The sequence below is a fragment of the Agelaius tricolor genome, unplaced genomic scaffold, assembly GCF_023055355.1.
Source record: "Agelaius tricolor isolate 1412-34295 unplaced genomic scaffold, bAgeTri1.0.p SCAF_39, whole genome shotgun sequence".
Lineage (NCBI taxonomy): Eukaryota > Metazoa > Chordata > Aves > Passeriformes > Icteridae > Agelaius > Agelaius tricolor.
The window spans coordinates 4,968,093-4,980,966 of record NW_027269299.1 but is presented as its reverse complement, the minus strand read 5'-3'; the positions used below and the strand labels follow the sequence as shown (position 1 = coordinate 4,980,966).

The following is a 12,874-nucleotide window of genomic DNA, read 5'->3' as shown; positions in this document are numbered from 1 at the left end:
AGGGACGCTCTCCTTGTCTGCCCATTCCCCCACAGTCTCTGGGCAGGGATGGCCTCACTGGGGGCTGCTGACATCCTCAGCAACTTGGAGGCTGCTGCTGAATTTCACTGCTCCAGAGGCTTGTTCAGCCTTCAGCTCTTCAGTGCAGGAATTCAGTGTCCCAGGGCTCATGAACATTCAGAACACCTGAACAAGCCAAGCCTCTGGGAATCATTTGATTTCAATTTTCAAATCATTTGTGGTTAATTAGACAGATTTCAGTAGTGCATTCAAACTGAATGGATTCTTTTTAAAAAGACAGTGAGAAAACATTTTTTAGGTCCTGTTTAGGGGTTTTTTTCCTGATCATAAATTGATATGTGCAATCTCTAATTGACACTGAATCCAAGTACCTCCTCATGCAGTTTGAATGGATATGAAAATCAAGACCCTTCATGGCTGACAATCAATCAGACTCTGTCCCTACCCCCACCCCACCATTTCCCCCATCCAAGCCCTGGCACTCAGAGCAGCCTTGTGCAAATCTGAGCTCCCTCCAGCCCAGGCTGCACCTGCAGCTTTCAGCTCCTTGGCTCCAACTCCCACCTGCTTTCCTTGGAGAAGGAGCTGCCCGAGACACAGAGGGATGTTCATTTCTTGTCAGCCAGCAAAGCCAAGGGAAGGCACAGCTCCATCCAATGCAAAAGTCTTTTTTCTCCCTGGTTCTGTCCATGATCCCCACAGCCTGTCCTGTTTCCTTCATCCTTGCATTGCCAGGGACTTTCTGGGTAAAGGGAGCTCTGCTCTGACTATGGAAGGAGGTGCAAGTGCCACCACTGGAGTGGAAACCAGAACTCATCAGGTTTGTGTCCTTTGGGCGTCAGGAACTGGTGAGACTCAGAGGCACAGAAAGTTGTTTCTCTTCATGGCCAACAGACCATGGTTGAACAGAATGCTATTTAATAACAATCCCGCTCTTCCCTGAGCCATGTACAACATCCCAGCAGTGCCTGATGAGTCCACCATCCACAAAGGAATTTCCATACTAGAATTAATTTTAGACAAGCATGGTTTTGTGATAGATATAAACACTATTAATTTTTGGTATCAGGATGCTCATCCTGGAGTGTGGGCAAAACAGCTCCAACAATTCCTGATTTGCAAAGCTGTCAGTGGGGGATGGAGAAGGGAGGTCAGGCTGCTCTTGGTGCTGAGGAAATGCTGAAACCAGCCTGACTCATTTCATCTCCTCCTGTCCTGGCTGATCTCCCCTCTTTCCCCTTCCACCCATTGGCTTTTGTCTCCCACCAGGCCCCCGGTGAAGAGCCTGGCTCTGTGTTCTCCATCCCCTCCTCGCTGGCACTGCCAGGCTGGGATGAGGAGCCCCTCAGCCTTCCCTGCTCTGGGCTGGACAAGCCCAGCTCCCTCAGCCTCTGCTCACAGCCCAAGGGCTCCAGCCCCACCTTGGGGGCCCTTCCCAGACCCTGCTCCAGCTGCCAGACATCTTTCCTGCCCTGGGCAACCCAACCCAGGCCACAGTGACCTGGATAATCCCCGTCCTTGATGTCCTGGTCACACAGCCCTGGCCCCTTGTCCCCATGTCAGGCTCTGGGGTGGATCCTGTGGAACATCCTTTGGTGGAGGCTGTGGCTCCAGGTGGGCCGGGGGGATCCCAGGGGACAGGGACCCTGCTGGGCATGAACAGCATTGGACTTGTTGGGAGAAACTGTGAGGGGGAGCTGGGGCAGAGTGACCAACCCAGTGACCTGACACAGCCCTGCTGGGATGGCACACAGCCCCTCTGGGATGTCACACAGCCCCTCTGGGATGTCACACAGCTCCTCTGGGATGTCACAGCCTGCTCTGTGATGGCACAGCCCATTCTCTAATGTCACACAGCTGGCCTCTGATGCTCTGTGATGTCATAGTCTGCTCTGTGATGTCATAGTCTGCTCTGTGATGTCACACAGGCAGTCTGTGATGTCATAGCTCTCAGTGACCTCACATAACCCACTCTGTGATGTCATAGCCCACTCTGTGACCTCATGTTACCAGATGATCAATTGTCTCCACCAGCTGAGCTCACACCTGGAGCTTGTTCTCCACATCCCCAGGCCTATGGAAACCACACAAGGCCCATTGTGTGAGAAGGGGAACTGGAAGTTCAGCAGCCTCAGTGTCCTGCCAGCTCAGCCAGGCCCACTGGAACATTGGGGTCCACGACCACCAGGGACCACCAGAGAGACCCCCAGGACAGAAGAACACATGGGTAAAGGGGAGGGGAAATATGCTAATGATTTTGGGGAAATGATTATCATATGTGTGTTTAGTCCAAGACATTCAATGAATATGTGTGCAAAATGCAGAAAATAAACAGAAACTTTCCTGCACTCAGAATGCACAGCTTTGAGAGGAGCTATCCCCCGTGCACCCAGCTGAATAAAGAATGCTGCTTCTTAATGCTACACTGGAGTTAAGGAGTTTTCTGTTTCACTGAATTTTTGGTAACACTCCCACTGCCAAGGAAAGCTCTGTCTGCTGCTGTTCACAGACAGAGAAGGGCTGGGGGCAGATGTGGGGCTCAGAGGCTGCCTGGGGCACAGTGACCATGAAATAATCAAGTTTTCCATGTTCTGTTGAAGAAGGAGGGGCAGCAACAAAACTTCTACACTGAAATTAGGAAGGGCAGACTTTGGCCTGTTTAGGATGCTGATTTGAGGAATATCAAATCAGTTACTGATTTTTTTAAGGGAAACAGCCCTTAAAAACAAAGAGGTCCAGGAAGAATGGACGAGCTTCAATAAAGTAATCTTAAGGAGGAAGGAGCAGCCTGTCCCAGGATGGCAAAAGATGAGCTGGTGAGGAAAATGACTGTCCTGGCTCCACATGGAGATTTTATGAGAACTCGGAGGGAAAAAGGACCAGAAACTCAGAAAGTGTTTAAGGACGTCATTAGATTATACAGAAAGAAAATTTTAGAAGTCAAAGTTCAATTAGAACTTAATCTGGTGGTTTCTGTAAGGAAAAAAAAGAGTTTTTATAAAAATTTATAGCAAAAAATAGGAGAAGAACATCTACTTGTCGTTGGATGCAATGGAGAATATAGTAAGAAAAGATAAGGAAAAGTCTGAGCTACTTAACACCTTGTTTGTCTCAAGTATATTTTTTCAGTATTAGGACAGGTTGCCCTCAGGACAAGTGTTCTCCTGAGCTGGTAGATGGGCACAGGGAGCAGAACAGCCCCCTGGAATCCAGGAGGAAGCAGCTGCTGACCTGCTGAGCCACTCAGATGCTCACAGGTGTATGGGATCAGGTGGGATCCATCCCAGGGGGATGAGGAAGCTGTGGATGAGCTCCCCAAGCTGCTCTCCATCATTTCCCATCAGTCCTGGCTCAGCAGGGAGGGCCCAGAGCACTGGAGGTGCCAGTGTGAGCCCATCCCCAGGAAGGGCTGGAAGGAGGATCTGGGGAACTCCAGGCCTGTCAGCCTGACCTGGGTGCCCAGCAAGGTTATGGAACAGATCACCTTGAGTGCCATCACAGGGCACGCACAGGATGGCCCAGGGATCAGAGCCAGCCAGCTCAGTGGATTTCAATATCTGCATTGATGGTCTGGATGAGGGGATTGAGTCCATCAACAGCAAATTTGCAGATGACACCAAGCTGGGTGTGAGTGTGGATCTGCTGGAGGGTAGGAGGGCTCTGCACAGGGCTCTGGACAGGCTGGATCCAGGCCCCAAATCCAACAAGGTGAGGTTTAGCAAGTCCAAGTGCCGGGTCCTGCACTTTGGCCACAACAACCCCTGCAGCACTACAGGCTGGGGACAGAGTGGCTGGAGAGCAGCCAGGCAGAAAGGGACCTGCAGGGACTGATGGACAGCAGGCTGGACATGAGGCAGCAGTGAGCCCAGGTGGGCAAGAAGGCCAATGGCTCCTGGCCTGGATCAGGAATGGTGTGGCCAGCAGGAGCAGGGCAGGGATTCTTCCCCTGTGCTCAGCACTGCTTGGGCAGCACCTTGAGTGCTGTATCCATTGCTGAGCCCCCCAATTCAGGAAGGACATGGAGGGACTGGAGTGTGTCCAGAGAAGGGCAACAAGGCTGGGGAGGGGTCTGGAACACAAGTCCTCTGAGGAGAGGCTGAGGGAGCTGGGGTTGTTACTCCTGGAGAAGAGGAGGCTCAGGGAAGACAAGGCAGTGTCAGGGCACAGGTTGGACTTGATGATCTCCAAGGCCTTTTCCAGCCTTGCAGATTCTGGGATTCTCTGAAACCACCCTTGGAACAGTTGCAAGATGAGCCCTGGGCCTCCTCTGCAGAAGCTCCAGCAGCCCAGGTCCCTCAGCTTCTCCTGCCAGCCCCCAAGCCCATCCTGTCAGTCCTGCAGAGCCCCTGCAGCTCCTCCTCATTGCCCAGAACAGGGAGCCCCAGAGGCAGACACAGCAGCCCAGATGTGCCCCTCTAGCCTGGGGTGCCTCTGGCAAGGGAGCAGCACCAGGCACTGCAGGAGCCTGCAGACAATTCCTGCAGCACTTGTAGGATGATCCTGCTGCCCAAGGGACGTTCCTATGGGGACAAGTCAGGAACTGCAATAGGGAGTGGGGCCAGAGAGGAAAGGGCAAACAGGGATGGGCTGTTTGCAGGGCAGGGAACGAAGGTGGGCAATGGGAAGAAATTTGTACCAGGGAAGAGTAAAGAAAGCAAAGGTTCAGCCAAGGAAATGCTCAGGGCAGTTTGGGGGTGGCTGCCAGGCAGCCCTGGCTCTGAGCAACAGCGTCTGCAGTGGCACAGGAAACTCCCAGCTGATGGGAACAAACTTTCTGGCTGACTGCAGAGGCCAGGACAAAGCCGAGCGGTTTCCCTGGTGTTCCCCAGCCCTTGCTGGCCCCAGGGGCTGATGGCATTTGTGCTCCCTCAGGTTCATGTCCCCACAGCAACAGCATGGGGGTGCTGGCCCTGCTGTGTGCAATGCAAACAGGGGCTGCTGAGGCAGTGCTGCCGTGTCTGTGCCTGCAAGGATGGGGCACCTGTGTGAGCTGGGGGAGAGGCCAGGGCTGCAGAGGGGGGATGTTGTTGGCAGCTGCATGAGGACGCTCTGGGACGCTGCCCTGGGCTGTGCAGCGCACTGGGCATGGATCAGCCCCTGCTCTGCTGCTCCTTCCCGTCTGCCCCAGAGCCCTTGCAGAGCCCCAGCCATGCTGTTTGCCCCCAGCCTGCCCACAGCCAGCCTGGGGCTGCTCACGGGGGTTTCTGTGCTGAGCATTGGCCTGGCCGTGTTCTTGAGAGAGCCTGGGCAAGGAGCCTGGAGCCCCCAGGGCCCGGCCTGAGGCGTCAGCGCTGCCCCAGCAGTGCCCATGGCCTGTCCCTGCTGCAGCCCCGGCACTGCCACCCCCAGGGCTGTGCCCGGCCCCGAGAGCACTCAGGCCCTGCAGCAACACCAGGGCCACCAGGGCAGCGGGGCAGGGCCACGGCAGCAGCACTGGCAACACCAAGTGCTGCTGCTGCTGCTGCTGCTGGGCACAGCTGCTGGGCCAGCACTGATCTGCCCCCAGCTCTGCACACAGACATTGCTGCTGCAGCCCCAGAGAAGGCAACAAAAGGGCATCTCTGCAGAAAACTCTGCTGGGAGAACCTTGAGTTCTTTTAAAGGCACCGAGAGCGCAGCCCCTCATTGACACAGTCTGTGGCCACAGGGAAGGTGGAGAGAAACAAAATGAGAAATGGCAAAAGCAATGACCTTTCTTTGTGGACAATATGGAAAACCTAAAACAAAGGAAAAAAAACCCACAATCAAACTAAAAGGAAGTATAAAAGATGACTTTTATTTCAATTGATTTAGAGAAACTGTCCAGCAGTTTAATGTTTCTGAAAGCATCCAGTCATCAGTCTCCTCACTGCAGCCTTGAGCTCCTGGTTCCTCAGGCTGTAGATGAGGGGGTTCAGGGCTGGAGGCACCACCGAGTACAGAACTGACAGGGCCAGATCCAGGGATGGGGAGGACATGGAGGGGGGCTTCAGGTGGGCAAACAATGCAGTGCTTACAAACAGGGAGACCACAGCCAGGTGAGGGAGGCAGGTGGAAAAGGCTTTGTGGCGTCCCTGCTCAGAGGGGATCCTCAGCACAGCCCTGAAGATCTGCACATAGGAGAAAACAATGAACACAAAACAAATAAATGTTAAACAGGCACTAACAGCAATGAGCCCAAGTTCCCTGAGGTAGGATTTGGAGCAGGAGAGCTTGAGGATCTGTGGGATTTCACAGAAGAACTGGGCCAGGGCATTGCCATGGCACAGGGGCAGGGAAAATGTATGGGTTGTGTGCAGCAGTGAATAGACAAAGGCACTGGCCCAGGCAGCTGCTGCCATGTGGGCACAAGCTCTGCTGCCCAGGAGGGTCCCGTAGTGCAGGGGTTTGCAGATGGACACGTAGCGGTCGTAGCACATCACGGTCAGGAGGGAAAGCTCTGCTCCAATGAAGAACACAAAGAAAAAGAGCTGAGCAGCACATCCAGTGTAGGAGATGTTCCTGGTGTTCCAGAGGGAATTGTGCATGGCTTTGGGGACAGTGGTGCAGATGGAGCCCAGGTCAGTGAGGGCCAGGTTGAGCAGGAAGAAGAACATGGGCGTGTGCAGGTGGTGGCCGCAGGCTACGGCGCTGATGATGAGGCCGTTGCCCAGGAGGGCAGCCAGGGAGATGCCCAGCAAGAGGCAGAAGTGCAGGAGCTGCAGCTGCCGCGTGTCTGCCAATGCCAGCAGGAGGAAGTGCCTGATGGAGCTGCTGTTGGACATTTGCTGTGCCTTGGCATGGGGATCTGTAAGAAAAGTAATCATGGAATAGTTGGGTTTGGAGAGGACTTGAAATATCCCAGCACAGCCTGGGGGCACTTTACCCCCACTGCCTGCCCAGGGCTCTGCTGCCTGGAGCTGTCCCTGCCAGCAGCTGCTTCCCTGTGCCCAGGGCTGGGCCCTGCCAGTGCTGCCAGAGCCCAGCCAAGCCCTGGGGGCTCAGCTCTGCCCTGCAGAGCCCTCCCAGCTCAGGCACTGCCCAGGGGCAGCTCTGGCTCTGCAGGCTCTGATGGCAACGTCAGAGAAACCCTGAGGAGGCTGGAAAAGCGGCTCTGAGGCTGCCTCTAAGGGCTGATTTCTGTCACTGCCCAATTTATTCAGATCTGAGAGAAATTTTATTTTTCTTCTTCTCAGCCTGAACTGAGAGATTAATATCTATGGGCAATTTCCCATCCGAGCAACCCAGAGCAGTAAATTAAAAAAGCAGGATTTTCCCTTTTATGCAGCCCCTCCCTCGCCGTGCTCCCTGTATAAGCTACTTGGAAATGTTCTGCAGTTAAAAGCCATGCTGGGAGCAGTCCTGAACAATGCAGCATCCTCCCCACACAAGGAGAACACTTCCAAGCCTCACCCGCTGTCTCCTCCCAGCCAGATCTTGTCCCCCAGTGCTGGGAGCAGCTGCCAGGGCTGGCTGAGAGCTGTCCCTGGCAGGCAGCAGAGTCCCTGCCCCAGCACAGCGCCCTGGGCTGCAGGACCCTGCTCTGCAGGACAGCCCTGGGCACCCCTGGCTGCTCTGCACAAGAGACAAGCAGAGAATGTACTCACAGGCTCTGCAGGCATTGGCATGTTCCAGCTTGAGGAGATGGCTCCAGGAGCTGCAGCTGCACTGTCCTGCAGCCAGAGGTTCCTGTGCCAAGGGCTGGCAGTGATTGTGCCCCAGGCACTTCTCAGCCCCTTCCCAGCCCTGACTGATTGAAGCTCTCTGTGCCTCTGTGCTGTGCCCGCGCTGGCTGCAGGCAGTGCCCCAGCCCTGCTGGGCTGGCACAAGAGCTGCTCCTCAAGAGAAATGTGCTTTTGAAGCTCTTCTTGGTGACCAGGAGCTGCCTCTGTGCCAGGAGCCCAGCCCAGCTCAGCAGGACAGACACAGCACAAGGACTTTAATCAGCCTCTGGGGCTTTGTGCTCAGCCCCTGGACATCAGTCCCTGAGAGGGAGCTGAAGAAACCTCTGCAGAACTCCAAGGCAGAATCCAACTCCAAACTTTCTTGGACTTTTAATGGGTCCCATTGAGGGACACGACTGAGAAAGTGTCCCCAGGCAGAGCAGAGAACTGCAGGCAGTGCTGACAGGTGGGGACAAAGAGAAGCCAAGTCTTGGTGCCCTGGGGCACAGCAGGGTCTGTGCCAGCAAGGGCTGGGAGGAGACACCTTGTCCTGAGGCCCTGGGGCCTCCTGGCACAGCCCCAGCCAGGCTGGGCACTGCCAGCCCCTTGTGCTGCCCTCAGCATCCCCCCCTAGCCCACATCCCAGTGGCCTCAAGGATCTGCTGCAAGGAGTCCCCGGGGAGCCTTGCTCAGCAATGGCCCTGGGGGCTCCTTCATGCTCCCTGCAGGGACTGCAGGTTTTTCAAAGGACTTTGGCTTTGGCTCTTGCCTTGGAGTCTCTGAGAGGTTTGTGCAATCCTGGCCTCCAATTATCTGCTGTAATTAGTCCCTGGAGAGGCTTTGTCAGTAACAACACTCAGTGGGGCTCATTAATACTTTAAGGTACTTCAGTTATTTGAAGGTACTTGGTGTTTCCCTTTTGATACAGACTCTGTGAGAGGTTTGTGCAATCATGGCCCCCATAATCTGCTTTAATGAGTCCCTGGAGAGCTTTGTACTGACACTCAGTGGGGCTCATTAATGCCTTGAGATACTCAAGGTTTTTAAGGTACTTTATGGATTTAAGAATACTTTTAGGTACTTTTAAGGATTTCCTTTCCTTTCCTTTCCTTTCCTTTCCTTTCCTTTCCTTTCCTTTCCTTTCCTTTCCTTTCCTTTCCTTTCCTTTCCTTTCCTTTCCTTTCCTTTCCTTTCCTTTCCTTTCCTTTCCTTTCCTTTCCTTTCCTTTCCTTTCCTTTCCTTCCTTCCCTTCCCTTCCCTTCCCTTCCCTTCCCTTCCCTTCCCTTCCCTTCCCTTCCCTTCCCTTCCCTTCCCTTCCCTTCCCTTCCCTTCCCTTCCCTTCCCTTCCCTTCCCTTCCCTTCCCTTCCCTTCCCTTCCCTTCCCTTCCCTTCCCTTCCCTTCCCTTCCCTTCCCTTCCCTTCCCTTCCCTTCCCTTCCCTTCCCTTCCCTTCCCTTCCCTTCCCTTCCCTTCCCTTCCCTTCCCTTCCGTCTCTGAGAGGTTTTTGTGCCCTCAGAGTCTACACAGCCATGCCTATGTGCCCAGGGTAAAAACTCTATCGCTGTTCTGCAAGGTGGCGTGTCTGATGGTCTCTGTGTCTGAGAGCAGCCACTCAATGTGAGGGAGGCAGCATTGGTTTGCTTACTTAACAGGCACCCAAGATGGTCTGATTGTCCTAAAGCTTTAGCTGCAGCCACCCAAGGTAGTCCAAATTGGGGGTGCTACCATCTGACACCTGGATTCGAGCTTTCAAAACTCTTTTTTTTTTTTTATATCATCCAATGCTCTTCTGGGGATACCTGCTGCTTGATCATCTGGTAGGCTGTGTTGTCCTTCTCCAGCTTGATGGTTGATTGTCAGTTCCACCCTTGCCTCAATATTAGCATAGTCTGCTATTAATTGATTTAGTAAACACTTCCATCCCCCTTCCCACAGGGTGTATTCTGTAGGTGACAACAACATGGTCATAATATATTTTAAATCATAGGGAGTTAAGACGTGCTGTAAACATGGCCCTCATTAGGCCATTAAAACAAGGTAAGTCCTTCCTATGGTCTTTAGCTGCCCTACACAGATCCTTGATTTCTCCATAAACCAATGGCTGACCCCTGGGATTCTGCCCCCTTCTTTCATAACATGTGGGGGCAATGAGGAGTTTTGAGACAATTTGCCAGTCTCCTTCCTTAACTGCTTCTTTCCGGATCCTTTTCTAGGGATCGTCTGGGGCTGAGGGGCAAGGTGGCTCTGGGAAATCCAAAGTGTCTTCTGGGGAGAAAGAATAACTTGGGGCAGAAACATCTGGATTAGAAATAGTGTGACAGTTGGGCTTAGTATCTTTGACCTTGGGGTTATATTGTTGCCAGGGGTGAGGCAAAGGGCACTGCCATTTTGTCAGGTGTTCCGGGCCTTGATTTAGGATGGTGGACTTCTGGGGTGGAGTTCTGGAGGCATGGCCCAGGGTGGAGAGGATGATTGACAGTGGGGGCATGACCCGCATCATGGGGGTGGAGTCTGGAGGTTTGTTCAGGGCGGAAGAGAAGGTTGTGGTAGCAGGAAGTGGAGGAGCCAAGATGGAGGGAGGATGGTCGGGCTTCCGAACCACCTTCATGCTCCTTCCATCTTGAGTCTCCAGGACATGATGCTCCAAGACAGCGTGGCCATTGCCATCTTGGACCATCGTGGAAGGTCTGAGAAAGGCAGGTTTGAGGGGAGGTCCCGAGTTAGGAGTGACCAACGGATCGAGTTTTCAACACGCTGCTTGCTGGTGAAGGGTGGTGTGGAAGATGGGGAGCATGCGGGGTGCAATGGGGTCCTTTTTGATTGAAATGTTGTACAGTTTAACTCCCACTGAGTCCCAAAATTCAGTGGTATGGATTTCATCAGCAGAGGCGTCTGGATAATTTTTAATGATCCACCTCATGATTGATTTTAATATGTTCTTTGAAAATATTTTGTCATGATCAGTGAGAATTACTGAAAGCATCCATATATGCTGCTTTCTACTTTGGAGATATGGCTGCCCATTTTTCTCTTTCTCCACCTTATGGGGAAGAGCCACCAGAACACACCAAATCAATTATGGGACATGGGTGCATATTGTAAAAACGCAGTGGCAAAATGGGCAATAAATGTCTTGCATTTCCCCAAACCCACCTGCAATCCTATGCAGGTGAAACCATCATTGTCCCTGCCGATCCTGGACAAGGTCCCTCAAAGCAACGATAAATCCGCCGGGCCCGGCACAATCCAAAATCCCGGGGAGCGCTGGCCTATCCATCAGCCAACCCCAGCTGACGTGACTGACACAGGGAGCCCTGAGTGTCATGGTCCCTCTTCGGGTGCCAAAGGTCACAATGAGGGTGGCTGTGACAAACCTCTCTGGTTCCCTGACTTCAGGGCGAGGGGTGGCAAAAATGAAAAGTAGCAGGATCAATGGAGTTGCCCAAAAAGAATTTTGAAATCAGGGTGAAAAACAACAAACATGGAGAAGTTGAGCACAGTACAAGGGGCAGGATCTTAAGAGCTGAGACAAAAGGGTAGCAACAACATAGACACTCTGGACTAGAAAACTAGAACAATTACCATAGAGAAGAAATAAACAACCTAAACCAATAGGGGGGTAGAACGTGGACAAGTCAGCATAACAACACTAAAGGCTTATGGGAGACCTCTCAACCTTACCCTTAGTTAAACAAATGATTCCTAGGACTTGAAACTCACGACCAGTTCTTCTGGGGTTAAATCTGTCTGACTCTGAGTTACAGCTGGGCTAACTCCCACACCGCTGCTTTGCTCTGATCCCTTGGGACCATGTGGCCCAACAGAGCCACAATGATGTCCTTGGTTCCACGAGGCCCCACAGTGTCACAAAGGCTCCTTGGATCCATGGTGCTCTGCAGTGCTACAATGGCCCCTTCATTTCACAAGGCTTCCAAGTGTCACATTGGTCTCCATAGGAAGGAAACCACGGAGCCCCCATGTTTCAGGAGCTGATGAACAGCAACCACCAGAGGCCAAGGCAAGCCTGACCTGTCTGTCCTGGCAGGTTTGCTTGGAGCAACCCTTGGATATTCAAAATTATGAATGTGGAGTTCTAATTTTAGGCATTTGTGCCTAGGGAAGAGGGATGTTTTTCAGCCATACAAAGAAAATCGCAGAGCCCTTTCCAATGTTTGGAAAACAGGTGAGTGCCGGCACTCAGGAATCAAAGACCAGCCAGACTTGTCTGTCCTGGCAGCTTTTGTCTGGCACTAACCCTTGGATACACAGAAATTTGGAGGTGGAATCCTAATTTTGGCTATGGATGCCTGGTAAAAATGTGTCGTGAACGGCGGAAGAAATGCCTCACACAATATGCATGAATGGCAAATCCCAAAGTTTATTGAAAGCTCACACACATTTATATTGGTGTTAATGAAGCTTATACATATTGCAAAAGCTGAGCTCATTATTGGTTAAAGCACACTTAGATCAACCACACCTACTTCTATGCTCTAATGATTATTTTGTTTCAATGTTTACATTCTTCTAGCTTCTCTACCTAGGCTATCTTCATTTTCTGGCAAGCAATTTTCTCCCCCATCTTCCCGTTTCAGCGAAGGTCACTATGTCCTTTGTCAGTGATTGGACACTGGTTGCATAATCCCCAGCTTGTTTCCCCTATCCTTATCCAACGGTATCACATCAAAGTGGCCTTTCTCAGCTAACCAATTATCCAAAAAGCTCTCTACATTTCCCCTGTTTTTCTGTTGAACAAGCATGGTTTGGTTAAATGAGGTAGTTATCATCTTTTGCACCATATTCTGTAAGCATATACAAAAACATGGCAAAATTAATACTAACAACAAAGCTACAATAGCTACTACAATGCTAACCTTAACAATAGAGCGTAACCATGATCCTAAGCTTAAAGATTTGAGCCATCCATCAATACCAAGGCCTAATTCTACCTGTAAGTTCCCAGTTAACCTCCGTAACTCAGAGAGCTGTGAGTGAACAGACTATGCATGATCAGAAAGATTCATGCAACACATGCCCTCAAATTCATCACAGCCATGGCCTTGTGCAAGTAAGAGAAAATCAATTGCAGCCCTATTTTGAAGTGTCGCATGGCGAATAAAATCTACATCAAGCAAAAGACAAGAAATCGCTAAAGAAGTTGCATTTGTTTGTTTAGCAAGCCAACACCCTAACCTATTTAAAATAGCATGAGCACGTGCTGCCGATACCCCT

At 51.9% G+C, this 12,874-nt stretch overlaps 1 protein-coding gene across 1 annotated transcript; it reads right to left on the bottom strand.

The window, feature by feature from the left end:
* Positions 1-5,831: 5,831 nt before the first annotated feature.
* LOC139603491 (olfactory receptor 14J1-like) lies at positions 5,832-6,788 on the bottom strand. The gene has a single exon (XM_071454458.1). The coding sequence runs from the start codon at positions 6,762-6,764 to the stop codon at positions 5,832-5,834; it is 933 nt and encodes a 310-aa protein (XP_071310559.1). The 5' UTR covers positions 6,765-6,788.
* Between the last annotated feature and the right edge of the window lie 6,086 nt (positions 6,789-12,874).